Genomic DNA, 19,787 nt, shown 5'->3' with positions numbered 1-19,787 from the left:
CCCAAAGCGCTTCACAGAACACACTGTAAAGTAAATTGACTGTATATTTGTGGGCGAACGCGGCAGCCAATTGCGCACAGCAATGTCCCACAAACAGTCGTAGATTGAAAATGACCAATTTAATTATTGTTTTGGGTTTTTTGGAGGGATTATTATTAGGCGTGTGGAGTAAGGAAACTTGCCCAAGGTTTCGCCCTGCCTGGAATTGAACTCAGATCTCTCACTTGCAAAGCGAGTGCTCTAACCACTGAGCTACAGGACTCCACATGAATTTTGAATTTTGGGGGCAGGGGTGGGGGCGAGGGAGACAAGGAATAGGGAAGGCATCACTATGTAAATATTCCAGTTATTAAGGAAGCTTGTCTGTGAGCCTAGTCTAAAGGCTTCATCACTAAAAATACAAATTGTATTTTTCAACCATATTAAGCCCATAACTGCTATACACTACAAACTGCTGAGATTATTCAAAATAAAATATTCATGCATTTTATTGATTCCTATAAGGTAATTGGGAGAGGGTGCAAAATAATAATAACCCTTGCATTTGATATAGCGCCTTATCACATCATTGAGACGTCTTAAAGCTTGTCACATGATACACTGCAAAGTGGATAGACTGTGTATTTTGTGGACAACGCATGGCAGTCAGTTGCACACAAAAATTGTCACACAAACAGCCATGGAGTGAGTGAACAATTTTATTTGGGGGATTGTTGGCCAGGACACCAATTACATCAAAAAATGATATTGCACTTTTTAAAACAAAACTAGCAATATACAACAACAACAAATACATTTGTACAGCGCTTTTAACGTCCAAGGCGCTGGATAATCAGTGTTTCGGACCCGAGCTGGGGGTCGGGATAGGGGAGGGTGGAGAGCAAGGTGGGGGTGATTGAAGGCATAGTCGAAGAGGAAGGTCTTGAGATGTGTCTTGAAAGAGGCAAAGGGTGGGGGGGTTGAGGTGGTAGGACTGCGGGATGGAGTTCCAGAGGATGGGGGCAAAGTGGCTGAAGGCCCACTCACCAATGGTGGGGTGGGCGAGGCAGGGGACATGAAGTAGGCCGCAGCCCGCTGAGCGGAGGGAGCGAGCAGTTTGGTAGGGGATTAGGAGGTTGCAGAGGTACAGGGCAGCAAGGCCATGGAGAGCCACTCTGTAGGAATGCACAGAATTGTGTAATCGGAAGAAACGGATAGATTTCTAAACTGCAGTCAAATCATCATATAAAGAACCTTCAAAGATTTTTGGTATACAGTGACCAAAAAGGTTTTATTATTTGAAGGCTTCAATAGGAATAAAAATGTCCAAACTTCAAAATAATTGTTGCACTTATTGCTGCACAAGTAAATATGTAGGAAATAGTACAGCAATTATATCTTCCTAATTTTTTTTACATGAACTAGTCACATTTTAATTTTCCAAACTTCTCTTCTATTCAATCTTTTGACAGTTTGATTCTTTCTCAAGTCATTCCTTAGTTTTCAATACAACTGGTATTAAACACAAATAGACAGGGTTTGAATCCAAACAGGCAAACTGGGTTGAAAATGCATATCAATGAAAGCTCACTTGAACAGCCTATCTCTTATATGCTTTCTACAACAATATCTTTCACATAGCTAGACATCTCAAAAGCAGTTTTCAAGGGATAAAGTGGGAGTCTGCAGGATTGAGAGACGGGGGTGGGGGGATAACCAAAGGAGTAGTCACAAGTGCAAGGCCCAAGGGATTTAGGGAGAAAGCTCCACAGAGCGAGGCAAAGTGGCTGAAGATTCACCCACTCATAATGTGGCAAAGGAAGTGGAAAATATGGAAAGAGGCAGTGTTGGTGGGAGGATGCGGGCAGGATCACCAGGGATCACTAGATGGGATGGACAAAGGTAGAGGCTTTTGATGGTTAGAATCGGGGGTAGGGGGGAGAGAGAGAGATGGAAGATGGGTGATGTAGGCCAGGACCTGATTAGATACTTAAAAGATAACTGAAGGTTGAACTAAACACCACAATTGTGCTCTGGCTTCAAGAACTGCAGTGAGTACCCATGTGTATTGCCATAAATATAATACTGATCTGGTGCATTGTTATAAAAGGTAATTTCTACATGTGACAGGAATAAGCCAGCTAAGTAATCACTGAAATGCTTATAAGGAATGGAATTTACATTCACTTAATGTAACACGCCAGGTTTTGTTCAGAATAGCTAACAGTCAGTTCATGTAATTTTTAAACATTTTCAGCAATCTGAAATTTGATACAAGATTATATTAGTAATATTAGCAACTTCCCTCTAACTGGGAAAAGATTGTCAATAATTTTCAATTATGGATAAGACATGATCTTTTATCTATGCCTTTTATCATCTTTTATAACAGTACAATGTCTAGTTTTCTGTGCATTAACTTAAACCATTTTCTGTGTTTAAGATTTAAGCATATACATTTAGACTAATCCACATTTGCACATCTATTAAAAAAGCAATAAGTGTGAATACATTTCCAACAAGTCAGACATCGAAATATAATTGAAAATGTTGTATATTCAACATTCATTACTAGTGGTAAATTTAACAAACCAGCAAAATATGCTTTATAATAGTAGAGAAGACACAGATTTAAACCTAGATAAGTAAAAGAAACACATGCAAAAGTGCTGAAATTCAGTTACTATAGATCAATTAATGGGATTTAAAAACATTTTTTTCAAAGAACATAATACTTTAGCTCTTACCAACATTCTTCAGGACACTTTTTAAAATCATTGAATTTTAGAATTGTGTCAAAGTTTTGGAATAAAATCTGGAGGATTTTATAACATTAATCCTATTGAACAGATTGTATCCTATTACAGTAGGTGTAGATTCAATGTTTTGCTTAGTTGGAGAAATTATGTATGCTATTCTCAGACATTAGATTGAGAATATGATATTTCATTTTAATCAATATATTTTGAACATTTTTGTATTTTGATCAACTAGGATAATAATAATCCTTGCATTTTATATATTGCTTTTCACGTCTTCTAGACGTCTCAAAGCGCTTCACAGAATATACTGTAGTGAATTGACTGTATATTTGTGGGCAAAACGCGGCAGCCAGTTGCACACAGCAGTATCCCACAAACAGTCGTGGATTGAAGTGACCAATTTTATTATTTTTTTTATTATTGTTTTTTTTCTTGAGGATGTCGGGAAGAGGCGAGTATAGATAAGAACAGTGAGAACTCTAAGCAAAATCAGTAATATACAGTCTGTGTTGAAAATTTGGGAATTTGAAAGAACACTGCTAATGAAAAAATGTTTGGCAAATCTTTGATTGGGGAGGAGGAAGAGTTATAGATTTTTGCTATGAAATCATGAGTGTGTTACATCATGATGCATTTCAATATTATTTGTTACTCCACCAATTTGACAAATACTTTTTCGTAGAAGCAACAACTATTTATGAAACATTGCACAGTATAATCTTCAGATAACTTTTTAAAATATTGTAGTCAAAGTGGAAAATAACCATTCTGGAAATGGATTTTGAAATCCATTTTGAAACCAGAAATCACCGCAGTAGAATTACATACATATAATTACATAGAACATAAGAGCACAGAAACAGGCCATTCGGCCCAACGGGTCTATACCGGTGTTTATGCTCTACATGAACCTCCTCCTGCCCTCCCTCAACTAACCCTATCATCAAAATCTTCTATTCCTTTCTCCCTCATGCACTTATCTAGCTTCCCCTTAAATGCATCTATACTATTCGCTTCAACTACTCCTTGTGGTGGCAAGTTCCACATTCCCACCACTCTCTGGGTAAAGAAGTTTCTTCTGACTTCCCTATTTGATTTATTGGTGACTATTTTATATTTATGACCTCTGATTTTGGTCTCCCCCACAAGTGAAAACATCTTCTCTATGTCTACCCTATCAAAACCTTTCAGAATTTTAAAGCCCTCTATTAGGTCAACAACAACTTGCACTTATATAGCACCCTCTATATACACACAGGGTAGCGTCTCAGATCGCTTAAAGTGAAGGGTGAAGGTCACCCCTCACTTTTTTCAAGAGGCCAAGCTTGTTCATCCTTTCCTGATAGGTATAAGCTCGCAGTTCCAGTATCATCCTTGTAAATCTCCTTTGCACCTTCTCCAGTGCCTCTATATCCTTTCTATAATATGGGGACCAGAACTGTACACTACTCCAAATGTGGTCTAAACAAGGTTCGATACAAGTTTGGCATAACTTCCCTGCTTTTCATTTCTATCCTTCTAGAAATGAACCCCAATGCCTCATTTGCTTTTTTTTATGGCCTTATTAACCTGCGTCACTACTTGGAGCACTTTGTGTATCTGTACCCTTAGATCCCTTTGCTCCCCTACCCCAATTTAGATTCTTATTTTCCAGGCAGTATGTGATCTAATTCCTCCTACCAAAATGTACCACCTCACACATCTATATTGTAATTAATTTGCCAATTAAATGCCCACTAAGCAAGTTTAGATGTTTTTCTATTATCTCTTTCAGTAAGGATTCCATTATCTTTCCTACCACCAATGATAAGTCTGAAAGGTCTATAGTTCCCTGGGCTTGTTCTATCTCCCATTTTAAATATAGGTATAACATTAGCTATCCTCCAGTCCTCTGGCACTACCCCCATTTCTAATGAATTATATATATGTGTATGTATGTAATAGTGCTTCTGCTATCTCTTCCCTAGACTTTTTTAATATATGCAAATGCAATCCATCCAGAAGGTGTTTTATCCTGCCTGAGTTTGGTTAGTTTATCGATTATCTCCCCCCTTTTATCTTAAATGTATTTATATAATTTTTGATCTCTTCTTCTATGTCATGTCCACCTGATCAGTCTCCCTGATAAATACTGAGTAATTATTCAATATTTCTGCCATTTTGCTGTCGCTGCCTGTGAGCTTATCTTGTCCATCCCTTAGTGGCCATATTCCTATTTTGATTTTTCCTTTTATTTGTCTGTAGAATATTTTACTATTTCTTTTTATATTCCTTGATAATTTAAAAGTTCCTCTTTGCCTTCCTAATTGTTTTTTTGACTTCATTCCTAACCTCCTCGTATTCTTTTTTGTCACGCTCTCCCTTGTTGTTTATGTACTTAGTGAATGCCTCTTTCCTCAGTCTCAACTTTTCCCTAAGTTTGGTGTAACGCTGGGGTGAATACTTATTACATCTTACACCACCCTTCCAACACACCTCACACAGAAACTTAAGAGGATTGCATTTTACTGCAACAATGCCATACTTTAGTTCCAATGCCTTTTGCGCCTTCACTTATAAATAAAACTTTTATATTAAAGTCAACTCTCAAGCAGCTTTTGTGGTGAGAACACAAATTCACTGGATAAATACATGACTGAAGTTGAAGAAACTATTTGCTAGTGAACTTTTCTTCTAAATGTTCTATCCAATTAATCCCTGTTTAAACTCAAATTACAGAAGTTATGTAATACTTTCACCAAAATTATACTTTAAAATGTAACATGGTTTAATCCCATAAAATGACCTATATGTACACTTGTGTAAATTCTTCTGATCAGAATACACCATACATTCTTCAGTAAAAAGTAATGCCTTTAAGTTTGGACAGATCATGATAAAACTCAAACTAAGGTGTTTTATGGAACTATAGACAACTTGATATCACAACGGTGCAAAGCACACCAAACAAAGTGTAGCTTATCAGTGCTGATGTATGGAAATAAAACAGAAATGTATTTTCAAATGATTAGAATACAACACTGCATGCTGCCAAAACAAGAGCACATATCCATGGAGAAAATGTTCACGATCAAAGTGAATGTACACCATGGCAGTTCTTTGCATTGCAGCAAAAGGAAAACAATTGTACTTAAATAAACAAAACATAACATGCATACAGTCACTATGGTCATTAAATATGCTGGTTGTGATCAAGGCTGTGATTTAACTCGTTTTTTGTTAAAATATCAGTTCACAAATGTATACACACACACACATATACAGGTGAGGCAGTGATGTGACTGATGGCATGATGAAAGTCTAGAGATTCATTAAACTCTCAGAAGCTGCAAAATGAGGGCACAGGGTCATGTCTGGGTTCTGAAGCTGCTTTACAATCCGTTTGTGAAACTTTTCTCGAACACGATTGAACTCCATGATGTCAAAGGGATCCTCTTCAATCCAGAATTCGTGAAACTCATGCATCAAATAGCCTGCATAAAGTACAGTACAAGATAAACATTTAACATTTCTTCCTCTGGTAGGAAAAAAATATGTGAAGATCAACACAGAGCACTGTAATATTACCTAATACTGACATGTAATGGAGCCTATATCTAAAGATGATGTAAGGCAGAAGGAATGGTGCAAAGATTTTAATGTAGATAATTGCAAAGTAATGCATATTAGAAGAAATCAAAGCAAATAGGTAGATAACGAAAGACATGTCTATTAGAAGGAGTGAAGACTATCAGTCAATGAAGGTTTCAAGTCAATTTGCAGCTGTTACCAACAAAGCTAATCAAATAGTAGATTGCATATCAAGGTATTGCACAATGTCAAACAAATTATAAAAGACGGAAGCCGCAGGGTTGAACAGTGGAGATGTGGAATGTTTCTATATGGTTGCTTTTTGTGAGAGTATTCTCCCAGGCAATAGAATGAATTATGAAAGGACAGATTTTCTGTGGACCAGCAGGTCCGATTGCCAATTAGCCTTTCATAATTTTATCGATTCTTGTGTTTTCATGCAAGGTATCTTCTTGGTCAGTACCTTTTTCTTCCTCTCCATCTCCAAATTTCTGAGTGAAACTTATTCATATTGCTCTTGTGTTTTGTAATTTCACATATAAAATACTATGATTGATATAGTATTTTTTTTAGTCCAGGGTTGTTCGGAATTCCATCAGTTGTGCTTTGGAAATATTTCCTGCTGGACTGGAGCACGATAAACAGGGGGAGAGGTGTTGGGCAGCTGAGAGTCTGACACATGGAAACTCATTGCCGTACTTAATAGTATCCAAACCAGACTGAGTTATAATCAGCCTTGCATTTGATGTAGCATCTTATAATTTTGCCAAAATGACTCAAATACTTAAATTTAATTAAACTTTGTAGCTGGTTTGCTGCCTTTATAACATCAGGCACTGGATTCCTTTTAAAAATTGGCATGCTAAAATATGAACATAATTCATCTTTCGGACTTTGTGTCCATAAACACCTTGTCCTTGGACATTACTGTTTGATGTCATCAACTCAGAAATGTTTAGTGCAATTCTGTTGAAATGCGATGAGAGGGTTTCTCTCAATTTAATTGTTTTTCATCCCTTTTTTTTTGGAGGGGGGCAGTGGGGGAGAATGTCAAGGTTTCTGTTGATGTACCTTTGTTTCCATTCTTTTCACTGCTCTCCCTGTACTGAGCACCATCCCTAGAAGTGCTTTACCACTTCTCACTGTGGAAATGTTCAGCATGTGGTGGATCAAGGGCACAAATGTGGCCCTAAGTGGCCCAAATCTTTGGCTGTAGCATATTACGCTGCCCTGCCTCAAGTCTTCTATTCAGAAATGGATATGCTAGTTTTATACATAGCGGATGAGAGTACAAAAGTAAAGCATTAATACTAAGCTTGCACAAATCATTAGTTAGGCTGCAACTGGAGTACTGTGTTCAATTTTGGGCTCACTTCAGGATAGGGCAAGGGCACTGGGATTGAAAGAACAGCTTGCCTAATACGAATTATGTTCATGTTTCAGCATGCCAATTTTTGAAAAGAATCTCGTGCCTGATAATGTTATAAAGGCAACAAACCAGCCACAAAATTCAGTTAAATTGAAGAATTTTGAGTCATTTGATAGGTCAGGATATATTTGTAAGTCAGGGTATTAAGTGATATGGGCAAGTGCAGGTAATTGCACTTGAGATACAGATCAGCCATGATCTTATGATAGAGTGGTGGAACAGGCTCGAGGGGCTGAATGCCCTACTCCTGTTTCTGGGACAGCCGGTACAGATTCAATAGGCCAAATTTCTTTTGTGCTGTAAATGATTTAAAAACATTTTATACCATAGGTGGTCTATGATCGTCATATTCTCAGTCAACATTAAAACTACAAGATGGAAAAACATTTTTAACGTGTATACATCATTGGCAATAGTTCGGCCACAAAAAACAGTTACAGCACCTCACAGTGAAGCGCTTTGTGTCATCCTCCTGCCATGAAAGGCACTAAACCAAATGCAAGGATTATTATAATTATTATTAATCAAATATCTCCACTCCACCTCTCATTGATAGGCGTCATTTCTTCTCTTTTGGAAGAAAACTAGGCAATGGAATTCTGCTCTACATATCACAGATAACCTTTTATTTGTACGAAACAGACAAACTCTCTGAGGATGACAATAACTGAGTGTTCAACTTCCATCAAGTATCTGAATGGCAAAACATAACTGGAGAAGATGTACAAGTTTTACACTCACATTGATGGATACTAAAACAATTATGCTGAATTAACTGCACTTCAAAATTAGAACACATCCCAAACAATTCTCAGGATAACTTACAGAACGTCTTCTGGAAATGAAAAAGTAATGGTGCTTCTGGGGCAATATTATACAGATGGGTTTTCATCGCTCCACTCACAAGCAGAGTGTATGCAAGGTCAGTAATATTAATCCCCACGATAGCAAAGGAAAACCTAAAAGAGGGAATAAAGAATAAAGTGTACGGATATTCATTGGTTAATGTTCTTATATGTTTAATAACATAATGAAATCAAAGTATTTCAGTACCGCAATGGGTTTTTAGTCTATAATTCCCTTCACTTCTTTTGGTGTGAAATGGAGATGAAACACTAACCCCCCCCACTCCCCCCAAATAAACACGAGATGTCATGTCATTGCTGAAATCAGGCAACTTCCTACGATCAGGTATAGGATAGCACTAGCCTGGGAGCAGATTGTTTTCTTGTTGATCAACATCCTTTTAGACCTTTTTATGCCACTCTGAAGCAGCTGCTTGGAGGTGGACAAGAGCAGTCCAGCCTATCTCTATATTTATGTACCAGAGGGTAGAGAGCAAGACACATCTTTAAAAGGATTGTACGTGTAGTCCAGGTCTGAAACCTGCAACTTTTTCTCCCTTGAGACAATGTTCTCTGAAGTAACCTTAATTAAGTATCAGCAGTGTGTGGAACACTATTCTGTTTGTTTTTGTGGTAAATCCAATCCCAAAACTGAGTTGATGAAAAACTCACCCAATTGCTTTATCGAACCTTTTCTTTTCCCATTCTTTTGTATTCATCTTGCTGTGAAAACAAAGAAAACCGTATTAATTAACTCGTATCAGAAAATGATTTTCCAAGTTTGAGGTCAGTCACGCCATTAAAAAACAATCTGTGATGTATTTAGTATTGCTGAACAGATGAGGAAGTTTTAATATGGCCTAGACACTTTTAAACTGATCATATCCAGAAACATTTCATAGGCCATGCCTGTAATGCATGTACTATTCAAAAAGTAAAAATAGTTCCTTATTTTTGTTTAGTGGTATATTGGTATTTCTCCTGACGTGAAAGGCGCTATACAAATGTGATTTTGTTGTTGTATTTTACTTTCTTACTGTGTTTGTTCTATGCTTTTAATAGCAAAGCGTTCACATGAATAAGTGACATTATTGGAATTATAATTGACAAGCCTGCAGTGGGAGATGACAGAGTCTTAAATGTCTACTATTACAGAATATACGTGTAATATACGTGTAAGAATACCTACGATACAACTCTTGCTCCTCTTAAGACCATGCAGAGTATTACAAAAACAATGGAGACCGCAAGGTCCAGTTATACCTCCTTCAAACAGGGTGATCCTCGACTCGTCATCTGTAAGGCAGTAGCGTGGTTTACCTGGCTGTATTAGCTGAAGTTTATTGCTTCTCTTAAAATACCCAAGCGATTTCTTCTAGTTACACACATACACACACAGACACACAATGTCATTACCACAGGAGCTAGCAGTGGAGCAAGGAAAGAAAAATAATCCCATTGCATTTGTTTAGTTCCCTATTTCCTTCCCCGGAATTTCCTGCTCAGTATTTCTGGAAAGGCAGACTGGATTATTTCATAACCCGCCTTCCATTATTGACTGACAAGTAACATCAGTTTTTTTCTTTTGAATTAGAAAGCTCATCTAGCAAGCATACCAACTACAAACTGATTAATCTCACTACCATCAAATCTGAAAGACAAGTAGTCTCAAACTCAACAGCATTCTGAAATCAACACTATTCCCTCTAGCCTATTGCCTTATTCACCAATGCCCCTAACAGTTTAAAACAACAAAAGCACAGATGAGGAAAAAAAACATGACCTGTGTCCAGTTATCCAGATTACAACACAAAATTACATTTGTATAGCGGCTTTCACGTCAGGTGGACGTCCCAAGGTGCTGGGAATTGGACCCATGTATAATTTTTCACCCGCAAGATATACAATCAAACCACTTTATATTATATCCTGTGAAGTACTTTGAGATGTTTGGACAACGTGATCAGGTGCTATATCAAGTACAAGTATTATAACTTTGGGTTGCACTTCAGAGATGACAATTCCACGGTTTCTACAAATACTGCAAGGTATTTGATCATTCAAGTCTGTGTATACTTCAGTCAGATTCTCTCAATCCCATTTGTGGGATTCATCTGTTCAAAAACTGTTCAAAACCTAGAATCTGTACTAATAGATTTCTTTTACTGGGCATAGAAGTAAGAAACTTAACATGGAACAGAAATCCTGGGAGTCAGTGGTGAAATTGGCAAAATAACAATTGCTGGAATCTAATACCCCAGAACTATGATATCTAGGGCTAGGATTCCACTTCAACTTTAGTACATGTTGAAGTAGATATACAATGGAAGTGTTGATATGTACAAATGAATTAGACTGGGATTCCTTATAACCAATACTTTCAGCTGGTACTGCAAATGCTTTAGTAGATTTTATAAGACCAACTGCTGTGCCTTATTACAACCCTGCCCTGAGGTGATCAATTATATAATTTGTTATCTATTCTTTACACATCAGAAACCTGAGTGGGAGACCATAGTAATTTTAGCTCTGGAATTCACGGGACAGGTCACTGTGTACATACTCTAATGGGCTTTTCTGAACAGAAATGATCAGATTAAGAGAAAATGTTTGTCATTGGGATATTGCTGTTACGTGTCTATAATAGATTAAAACCCAGGCACCCATAGATGCTAAAAAGTGTTTTTTCAGTTTTTAAAAAAAATCAGCCAGGTGTCTGACACATCCAGAAACACATTGCTATGCTAAAGAGGATTCAAACCAAACTACTGAGACACGTGTAAGGAAATTCTAGTGTCTCTAGAATAGAGTGCATACTCCTTTACCCCCCGAGGGACACATGCTACTCACCTTATCCTAAAACGTATTAGGTATAGATAGGTTGGCAAAAGCCTGTGCTGTGGGATACTGCTTTTAACTAGGCAAAACCTGGACATTACCTCTTGCCATTAAAAACTGACTAACAAAGGTTAAGTGCCCTGAGATGCTACCCATGTGAAGGGTGCTATATAATTGCAAGTTGTTGTTGCTGTTTCAACAGGTAATCATTAAGAAGAGTGGGAGAGGCCAGGATACTGGACCAATTTAAAAGTTTTGTGCTTACACTAGGAAAATGGCATGGTTAGTATTCTGGATGGCTGAAGTCAAACTAGCCGAAGAGACTTGTTCATTTGAATCTGTCTTGCATCACTGATGATATGATAAGAATCCCACACATTTAAAAATAATTTTACATTAATGAATATCTTATAAGAATTATATTAAATAACATAAATAAAGATGCATATGAACAGAAATCAAGAAAATCAAGGTGTCAGAAATACCTTACATCTTCTTTGGTTAGTTCCCTAAAAAATAAGAAAAAGAATGAAATGAAAGAAAATTATAAAAATGGTCAAATAAATTAATGTCATAGCATGAAGTCAACCCAACCTAAAACATAAATTCTTGAGGCAAGCAGTGAGATTAGCATTTTTTTTTTTTAACAAGGAGAAAACTGCTATATTTACATAGAAATTGTAGTCCCGTCAGTAGTTCAAAAGTAAATGCACATTTTAAAAAGTCAAACTGATGATGATTTTGCGGATTTTAAGAGTGGAAACAGGTGAAAATGAAGTGATATTTGGAATAAAGCAACAATTTTGAATTTAGTGTTATCACTCTTACAAAAGTGCAATAAACGGGGAATTTTCATTTAGTTTAATTGCATGTAAAGGGATATTGCATGGGGATATACATTATACGATGTCTGGAGAACAAAACCTACTGCGAAGTAGAACATTGACATTCATTCCAGATCTCGTGATCTGAGACATAACTGGGAGATCATAAAACAAGGTTCAGCAATTGAGGATGAATTACCTGTACTTTGGCTGCTGAGAATCAAAAAGTATCAGGCGTGCAGCTGAATTGTCATGTTCTGCAAAGAAACTGAACAAAAACTGTTGGTAAGATCTTGGAATAGGACTCACAAAATTCATACAGAAGAGACAAACACTAGCAACGTCCTAGGACAGCCTCCAGGACATTACCGAGAAGGCATAATACTGTATTCAGTATAGACAAAGTTGCATTAACATTTCAAAGCTTTCTTTCCAACAAAAAAAGGCAGAATGAGGGAGAGGAGAAGTAAGGATGCAAAGCCATGCAGGGCTCCTGCTGAATGCTTTTCATATTTAACCTAAGTTGCGTGAAAATCATAGGATACAGCTGCCAAGCACTAGAATTTGATCTTTTTCAATCATTGAGTTATATAACATGTGAATGTGGCTTTATGTTGACCATTTTCAACAACAAGCTTCCATCTTTAACTGTTCTATCAGGAGGTGATAAAGGATAGGATTTCTTCATTACACAACAAATTAAGAGGATAATCTTTAATATCCTGTCTCCTATTCCTAAACAGCTCCTAGCATGAAAGCTCCATAGCAGCATTGATAAAGGCCTGGGAGCAAACCACCCATATCTTAAACAGTAGGCATAACCCAGATTTGATTCCCACTGAGGGCTGCATTAGTTGATGTCACTGGTGAGGGTCTCAATAACCCTGAGACAGGGAAGGAAAGAAGTACAGCCAGAGGGTCCCACCTCTGATAACTATCCATTAACCCAGTATAGAAAGGGTGAATGTGTGGATCTTCCATGGCTGCATAACCTACGGACACATCCCATCTGGATTCCTCTGGGCGAACAATTAAAGGGTTGCGGACACCCAAGGAACAGTCCTCACAAACATAATTGATTGCTTTCCTAAGACAAAAAAGTGAGATCTACTTACACCAAGTTATTCAATCCCAACATCCCCATTCCTCTGAAGTCTGTCTTTGGGTCATCTCCTTGGAAACCTATTTCACACCATTGCTTGCTAATACGAGCTTCCAACTTTACATCAGGATGAAGGAGTGTCCACAACTGTCAGGTTTTGATATAAAGAAACAGAACATTACACATTCTGTGCTGCAATGGATTAGACGAAGAAATAGACAACTTGGAATTCAAATTCAGTTTCTTACATTGATGATACAATATTGCAAAACTTATGTATTAATTTCAGAAATAAATGCTGTTAGTGCTGTATTTCATTTGTGCAGCAATCCAACATCCAAAGTTGTTCTCAAGCTTTCCCAGGTTTCCACGTAAGCACTCAAAGACTTGTACTTTATGCACAGATTAGTAAGGATATTTAGTTTAGTTGAGCTCATAATCAATTTCAAGTTGTATAACGTACAATAACAAGCAACTCACAAACTTTAAGAGAAAGATGGGAAGAGTCCAGTGAATGCTGGAGCTTTGCAGTTTGGCACGTAATGATAAAACAAAAAGCCATTACGAACACCTAGACCTAAACGGTAAAACAAAAATACAAGTGTTACCGAATTTAATCATTGGTTTTATGTCCACAAGCTGCGAACAGGCCAATTCTTCATGGGAAGAAGAGCTTGAAAGAATTTGCAATTTCATAGCGCATTATTTGTGAAAAATATCTCAAAGTGCTTCAGAGTAAATATTAGCAAATGTGATGAGATCATTTTTATAGGCAAATAGAGCAGCCATTTCGAGCAATGAAAATTCCCACAAACAGCTATGAGGTGAATGACTAATTATTCTAGAAAATTGTTGGCTATTATGTCAGAAGACACTCCCTTCTCTTTTTGGAATAGTGCCATGGGATCTTTATCCTCCTCCTAAAGATCTGAAGGATGGCAGCTCCAACAATGTAGTGCTCTTCACCACTATGGTCACGGAGGGTCAGTCTGGACGAGGAGTTCAAATCTCAACAAAGGGCATAACCTCCTGACCGAGAGGAACCAACAAGGAAATGGGTGCAATAATGTATAATTTAAAAATGTGACAATAAATCAAGCGTTTGCATCAGGAATGTAAAAGGGCTTTTATACAAGTTTCATATTACCAAATGTGAATAACCAAATTGGAAGTTGAATATGAATGAAAAAGTGAAAACAGTTGCAATCCAACTTATTTTACCAACCTTCAACAGCAATTCTTCATGCTGTGGATTTTCTGAATCATACTGCTCTCTGCGGAGCCTTTCCACTTCAGCCATCAATTGTCTATACCCTATAATCTGTAAAAGACAGGCCTGCAGAGAAATCCCAAACCTATGCAAACAAAAGAGAGGAGTTTCAGAATGGTCCTACTGGAAAGTGTCATATTAATTGTTCAGGGTATACCAAGCAGGACATGGGATTTTACCCGCTAATTGTCTGATCTCAGAGCGAAATAGAGGTCAGGTACTTTCTTGTGGGGAGCCCCTAATTCAAGTTCCGAAATTAGGATATACAGGAAAAAGTACAGGGTAAAAAAAATCTTTCCTAGGTAAATGTCCTTTGCAATCCAATACAGCAAGGTTAAAAGCAAAACAAGGTTTATGAGTTTTAAAACAGGATGTTATATGGGGGAGGCTATCCTAACTGCAGATGACATCTATAACAGGAAAGAAGCTGCAGAAATTCCTGTTCCAACCCCAACAAACGAGAGTCAGTGTATTACAAACACTAATTGTTATGTGGTCTTCAGGAAGTTTGACATTCAGCTGCTTGTACTACTTAACAAAGGACCGGAAAATGCATTGTAATGTTCCAGATAAAGATTTTGCACAATACTTCAGTTAGTATAAAACACATATTTTTGTTGCTTCAAATGAATTGAAATTTTAACATTGCTCATGTCAATTGGCATTTTACATTATTCCAATACGATTAGGTGGTGAAGGATATGTGATATATTAATAGGGCGAGAGGGGTCTAAACCAACAACTTGTTTTAATGATATATAAATGCTACTTGCAGGGCAGTGTCTTGGTGCAAAGTGGTATTAACTCAATGGAAAACTGGAAACTACATAGGCTCAAAATTTGAACCATCACATAACCTGCCAGGACTCACTGTCCTAGTCTCACACAATGAATGGCCACTTAGGTAATTAAGCTACAGGCAGCAAACTAGCACCTACTAAACCTTACTCCTGCATCACATAAAGAAAGGATAGAAAACTGTTGCATATAATCATTATTTATGCTGCTTCTTTCCCACAGGACATCCCCATTACCCTTACATACAAAGCTTTTAATCCCAAGTCCAATTACTGATCAGTTATATAACATGACAAACTTGTGCTATTTTTTTAAAACTTTAAAAATCATTCCAGGACAGGTTGTTTGCTTGAACACTTTATGCCCATGACAGCCTTGTGTGGGAAGATCATAACTAGCACATTACTGAATCTTATACTGAATCTTATACTGAACCTTAGCATCTTGGGACGTCCTCCTGACGTGAAAGGTGCTATACAAATGTAATCTTGTTGTTATTTTTAATTATGGTAAACTGTAAAAATTAAAGGATTTTTTTCTAAAGGATTAACATTTCCTAAAGGATAGAGGGATTAAGGGATATGGGGATAAGGCGGGCAGATGGAGTTGGGTTAGAAGATCAGCCATGATCTTATTGAATGGCGGGGCAGGCTCGAGGGGCCAAATGGCCTACTCCTGATTCCTATACCACAGCTTAGTGAAAATGCACAATCTAAAATGTCAAATATCCTTACTGTGGATTAGTATCAGGATTGATTTTTTTCAGGCGCATGATGTTATCCACAGTCCTCTCAATATCATCCATTTGGGCAATCACAGCAGTCTGGAGTAGCTGGCAGACAGAAGAGAACAAATTGAGGATATGCAACCAAGAAAATAAAGCACAAGGTGATTTTGCTTAAAAATAGTTTATGTAACAATATACCAATTTATAATTTAGATATTTGTAAATTAATGCAGTAGTAGCAAACAATACAGTAATGGAAGCATAGGTTTTATGTAAGTTAGCAGAATTGAATGAAATTGAAAAGATATGTTCAAATGAAGAGATTTGAGGGATTTCTACCCAATGTTTACAGTAGACTCAGAATTCTGTAATTATGTATAATTGGCCTAATCCAGTTACCAACTAGCTAAGGTAGGGCCCTCTGATTCACATTCCAATACTCAATCTGAAAGAAGGATCCCTATGGTTAAATTATTTTCTTTCTTTTGTAGAACTACATTAAAGGAATACTTTTAATGTGCACAGTAGCAGCAGGTCAATACTTATTGTATAATCAGACAAGTGTCTGACATGTCTTTAGCTCATACCATGCTAAAGAGCATCAAAACCTGGCAGTTTCACATGTGTATACACGGGTCTGAAATTGAATGCTCTCCTTACCCAGACACAAATTGATTATCTAAATCCGAAAAGCCTTAGGTGCAAGAATCGAGATATGGGGATTCCAGCGTGTACTGCTGGAGTTTTATCAGCTAAAACCATGAGGCTTACCATTAAGAGCACTGCCTGGCAAGCTTTCCGCTGTACATCTCCATGCAACATGGAGTTACATGTCCAGCTCCTACTCTTTATGGCTTTGGCTTGGAAGGTTAACAGGAATCAATGGTAAATTACATCTAGGTTTCAACAACGACAAATGTTCACTCAGCACCTGATGTGAATTCATACTATTGGAATCCTTTTGAAAACTCAGTGCCAGGTCAACCCAATAAGGAAGGACTCTGAGTGAATAATGAGTGAAACTGGCTACCTGTCTGAACCACTCATTCTTTTGGTTATTTAAAAAAACCAAAACTCAGATAATTTATACAATGTCTAGCTTGAAAATTTAGGCAAAACAATTGACAAAACTATCCACTGAATTTTATTCTACCTTGAAGCAGAATTATGATGGGAATTTACAAAAAAAAGTTGTTAAATAAATAAATAAATAAATGAGATAGGATTGGCGTAAATGCTGATTCAGGGAAACGTGATTCCTCTACAGGTTTTACTGCTAAATAAGCTGTTTAAAACATTCAGTACTGGTAGAATTTGAGCACAGCAGAGTACCAGCATGAGACTACCTTCTGAATCCTTTCCCTTGATGCTGCACTTTTAATTGATTGCACTTAACTGTGCATTTGCTGTTGTGAAAAAATAGGCTCGAAATTCCACCTAGTTTAATCTATACAATATAATCTCGCCTCCTCCGTTGCCTCCTTCAAGGCCTATCTCAAGACCTTTCTCGGTCATCCTCCCACCCTACCCCTCTTGATTCCAACTTCCAGTTCGGGTGCAAACCCTTGACTGTCCAGCACCTTGGGACATCCTCCCGAAATGAAAGGCATTATAAAAATGCAATTTGGTGTTGTATTATTCTGGTATTGAGTGTGGTCCAAGGGATTGTGCTGCACTTTAAACCTATGAAATGAATGTCTACTCAGTACAACAAATATTAAGACAGATGAACATTCAGAAGGAATTGAATCATTGATTCAGTTGGGAGAATAAGAATTCATGTCAAAATACAGCTCACATATTAAGAAATAACCATATAAAAATATCAACAGTGCATTTTACTTACTTCGCTCTTGGAGGACTTCAGTGATGATTCTGACAAAATAAAATACAAATTAAATTATGATGGGGTGGTCATACAATATAATACAAAATTACATTTGTAAAGCGCCTTTAACATCGGGAGGACTTCCCAAGGCGCTGAAAAATCAGGGATTAGGAACCTAGTGGCGGGGGTTTAGGATCAGGGAGGGTGAAGGGCAGAGAGGGTAGCCGAAGGCATGGTCAAAGAGGAGGCTCTTGAGGCGTGTCTTGAAGGAGGCAGGGGATGCAGCGAGGTGAAGGGAATGTGCATGGAGTCCCAGAGGGTAGGAGCAGAGAGGTTAAAGGCCCGACTGCCAATGGTGGGGCAGGCCAGGCAGTGGACATGGGGCTGGCTGAGCAGAAGGAGCGGACAGGCTGATAACGGATTAGCAGGTCGGAGGTAGGAGTGGGCAAAACCGTAGAGAGTCTTGAAGGTGATCATACGTATATTCCACAATTCTCCTTAAAACTGCAATGAGAATCTAATCGGCTTACCTAAAGCTTGTTAAAGATTGCAGCAGCTAGCACTGTAAAATGATACTTATTTTGCATTAATGTAAGATAATCCTTACTGCCACCTTCTCAATGCAATTTCAGTTTGTAAAAGTCTAGTGTTCACTTCAGAATGTAGTAGTAATTGCATTTGAGACTGAACATTTTGACATTTAGGATAGAAATGCAAATTTATCCGATAATAGTGATGAGCTCCCATCTCTCATGCTTGCCACTTGACAGATTCAATAAAAAACTCCTCTGTTACTTACTAAAGAGCTATTAAACACTGAACTATCACATAATCCTTCTCCCAAACCCTCCTCCCAACCCCCCCTTTGCCTCCTCCAACCCCCCCTTTGCCTTCCCCCCAACCCCCACCCCCCTTTGCCCTCCAAAAGCCCGAACGGTAGGGTGGTCCTAGCTGGACAAGCCTTCGGAAAGCTCGCCTGACAGTGCTATCAAAAGCAAGTAATGGGATTTTAGCTGGTCAGACTCCAGCAGTAACCCACCACCACACTCTAGGGTCCCCAAGCCTTGGCTCTTGCTGATCTGTGCCTAATACGCTCTGGAAAGATGTAAGCAGGATGCTTCCCTCCAGGGAGAGAATGTGCAGTCCGTTCCAATATTTGGGAAACTTCGTGTGTAGGTGGGATGCATGGATGTTTGGTTTGGATACTCCTAAGCATAGTGGTGGGTTTCATGTGTCAGGCATGTGGCTCAGCAAAAAAAATGATCCTCCCTTGTCCACTTCTAACCACCCTTTAAATGAGTCTAGCATCACTCTCTATTGACCTGAAACAGAAAATACTTGATAAAGATCCACGTCGGAGAAAATTATTGCTAATGGAATTCATCGCTAAATAAACATTACCCATTGCCAAATCCACTGTGATAGTTTGCATCAGTTACTGTATTGGAATAGTCAGTAGCTTCCCCTCATCTCTTATTGGACATGTGCTATCTCCATCACCAAATAATACTATTTGGTTAGTTCATTAACTGTTAAAAAGTGCAGTGTGGATAAACACGTCGAGGAAGGCTATTACAGGATCACAAGAGAGGTTCAGATGAAGAAGCTAGTTAAGCAATGGGAAGCTAGACAATTCTTTCAATGATGAGCTGTGTAGTTTTAACGGGTTAAACTCCAGCAGTACAAACCTTGGTTTTCACCAACCTCCACCTTATAGTCTCCAGAATTGTGTAGGTAGTGTGCGTCCCTCCAGAGAGAGGTGCACATTTCCACATATATGTAGAACTCTCAGTCTGGTTTGGATACCCAAAGTAA

At 38.0% G+C, this 19,787-nt stretch overlaps 1 protein-coding gene across 2 annotated transcripts; it reads right to left on the bottom strand.

Annotated features, from left to right (window-relative positions):
* Positions 1 to 5,534: 5,534 nt before the first annotated feature.
* On the bottom strand, positions 5,535 to 18,019 carry elmod1 (ELMO/CED-12 domain containing 1; the record flags this gene model as incomplete). Of its 2 annotated transcripts, XM_042334149.1 has the most annotated exon segments (9): positions 5,535 to 6,214; positions 8,566 to 8,699; positions 9,258 to 9,308; positions 11,909 to 11,932; positions 12,447 to 12,515; positions 13,363 to 13,496; positions 14,575 to 14,704; positions 16,152 to 16,249; positions 17,991 to 18,019. In XM_042334149.1, coding segments are annotated over 9 exon segments (842 nt in total), but the record flags the coding sequence as incomplete, so codon positions are not given.
* Between the last annotated feature and the right edge of the window lie 1,768 nt (positions 18,020 to 19,787).

This window comes from Callorhinchus milii, unplaced genomic scaffold (assembly GCF_018977255.1).
Source record: "Callorhinchus milii isolate IMCB2004 unplaced genomic scaffold, IMCB_Cmil_1.0 Scaffold4, whole genome shotgun sequence".
Classification (NCBI taxonomy): domain Eukaryota; kingdom Metazoa; phylum Chordata; class Chondrichthyes; order Chimaeriformes; family Callorhinchidae; genus Callorhinchus; species Callorhinchus milii.
The sequence above is the reverse complement of the archived record's forward strand: the minus strand, read 5'-3'. Positions and strand labels throughout refer to the sequence as shown.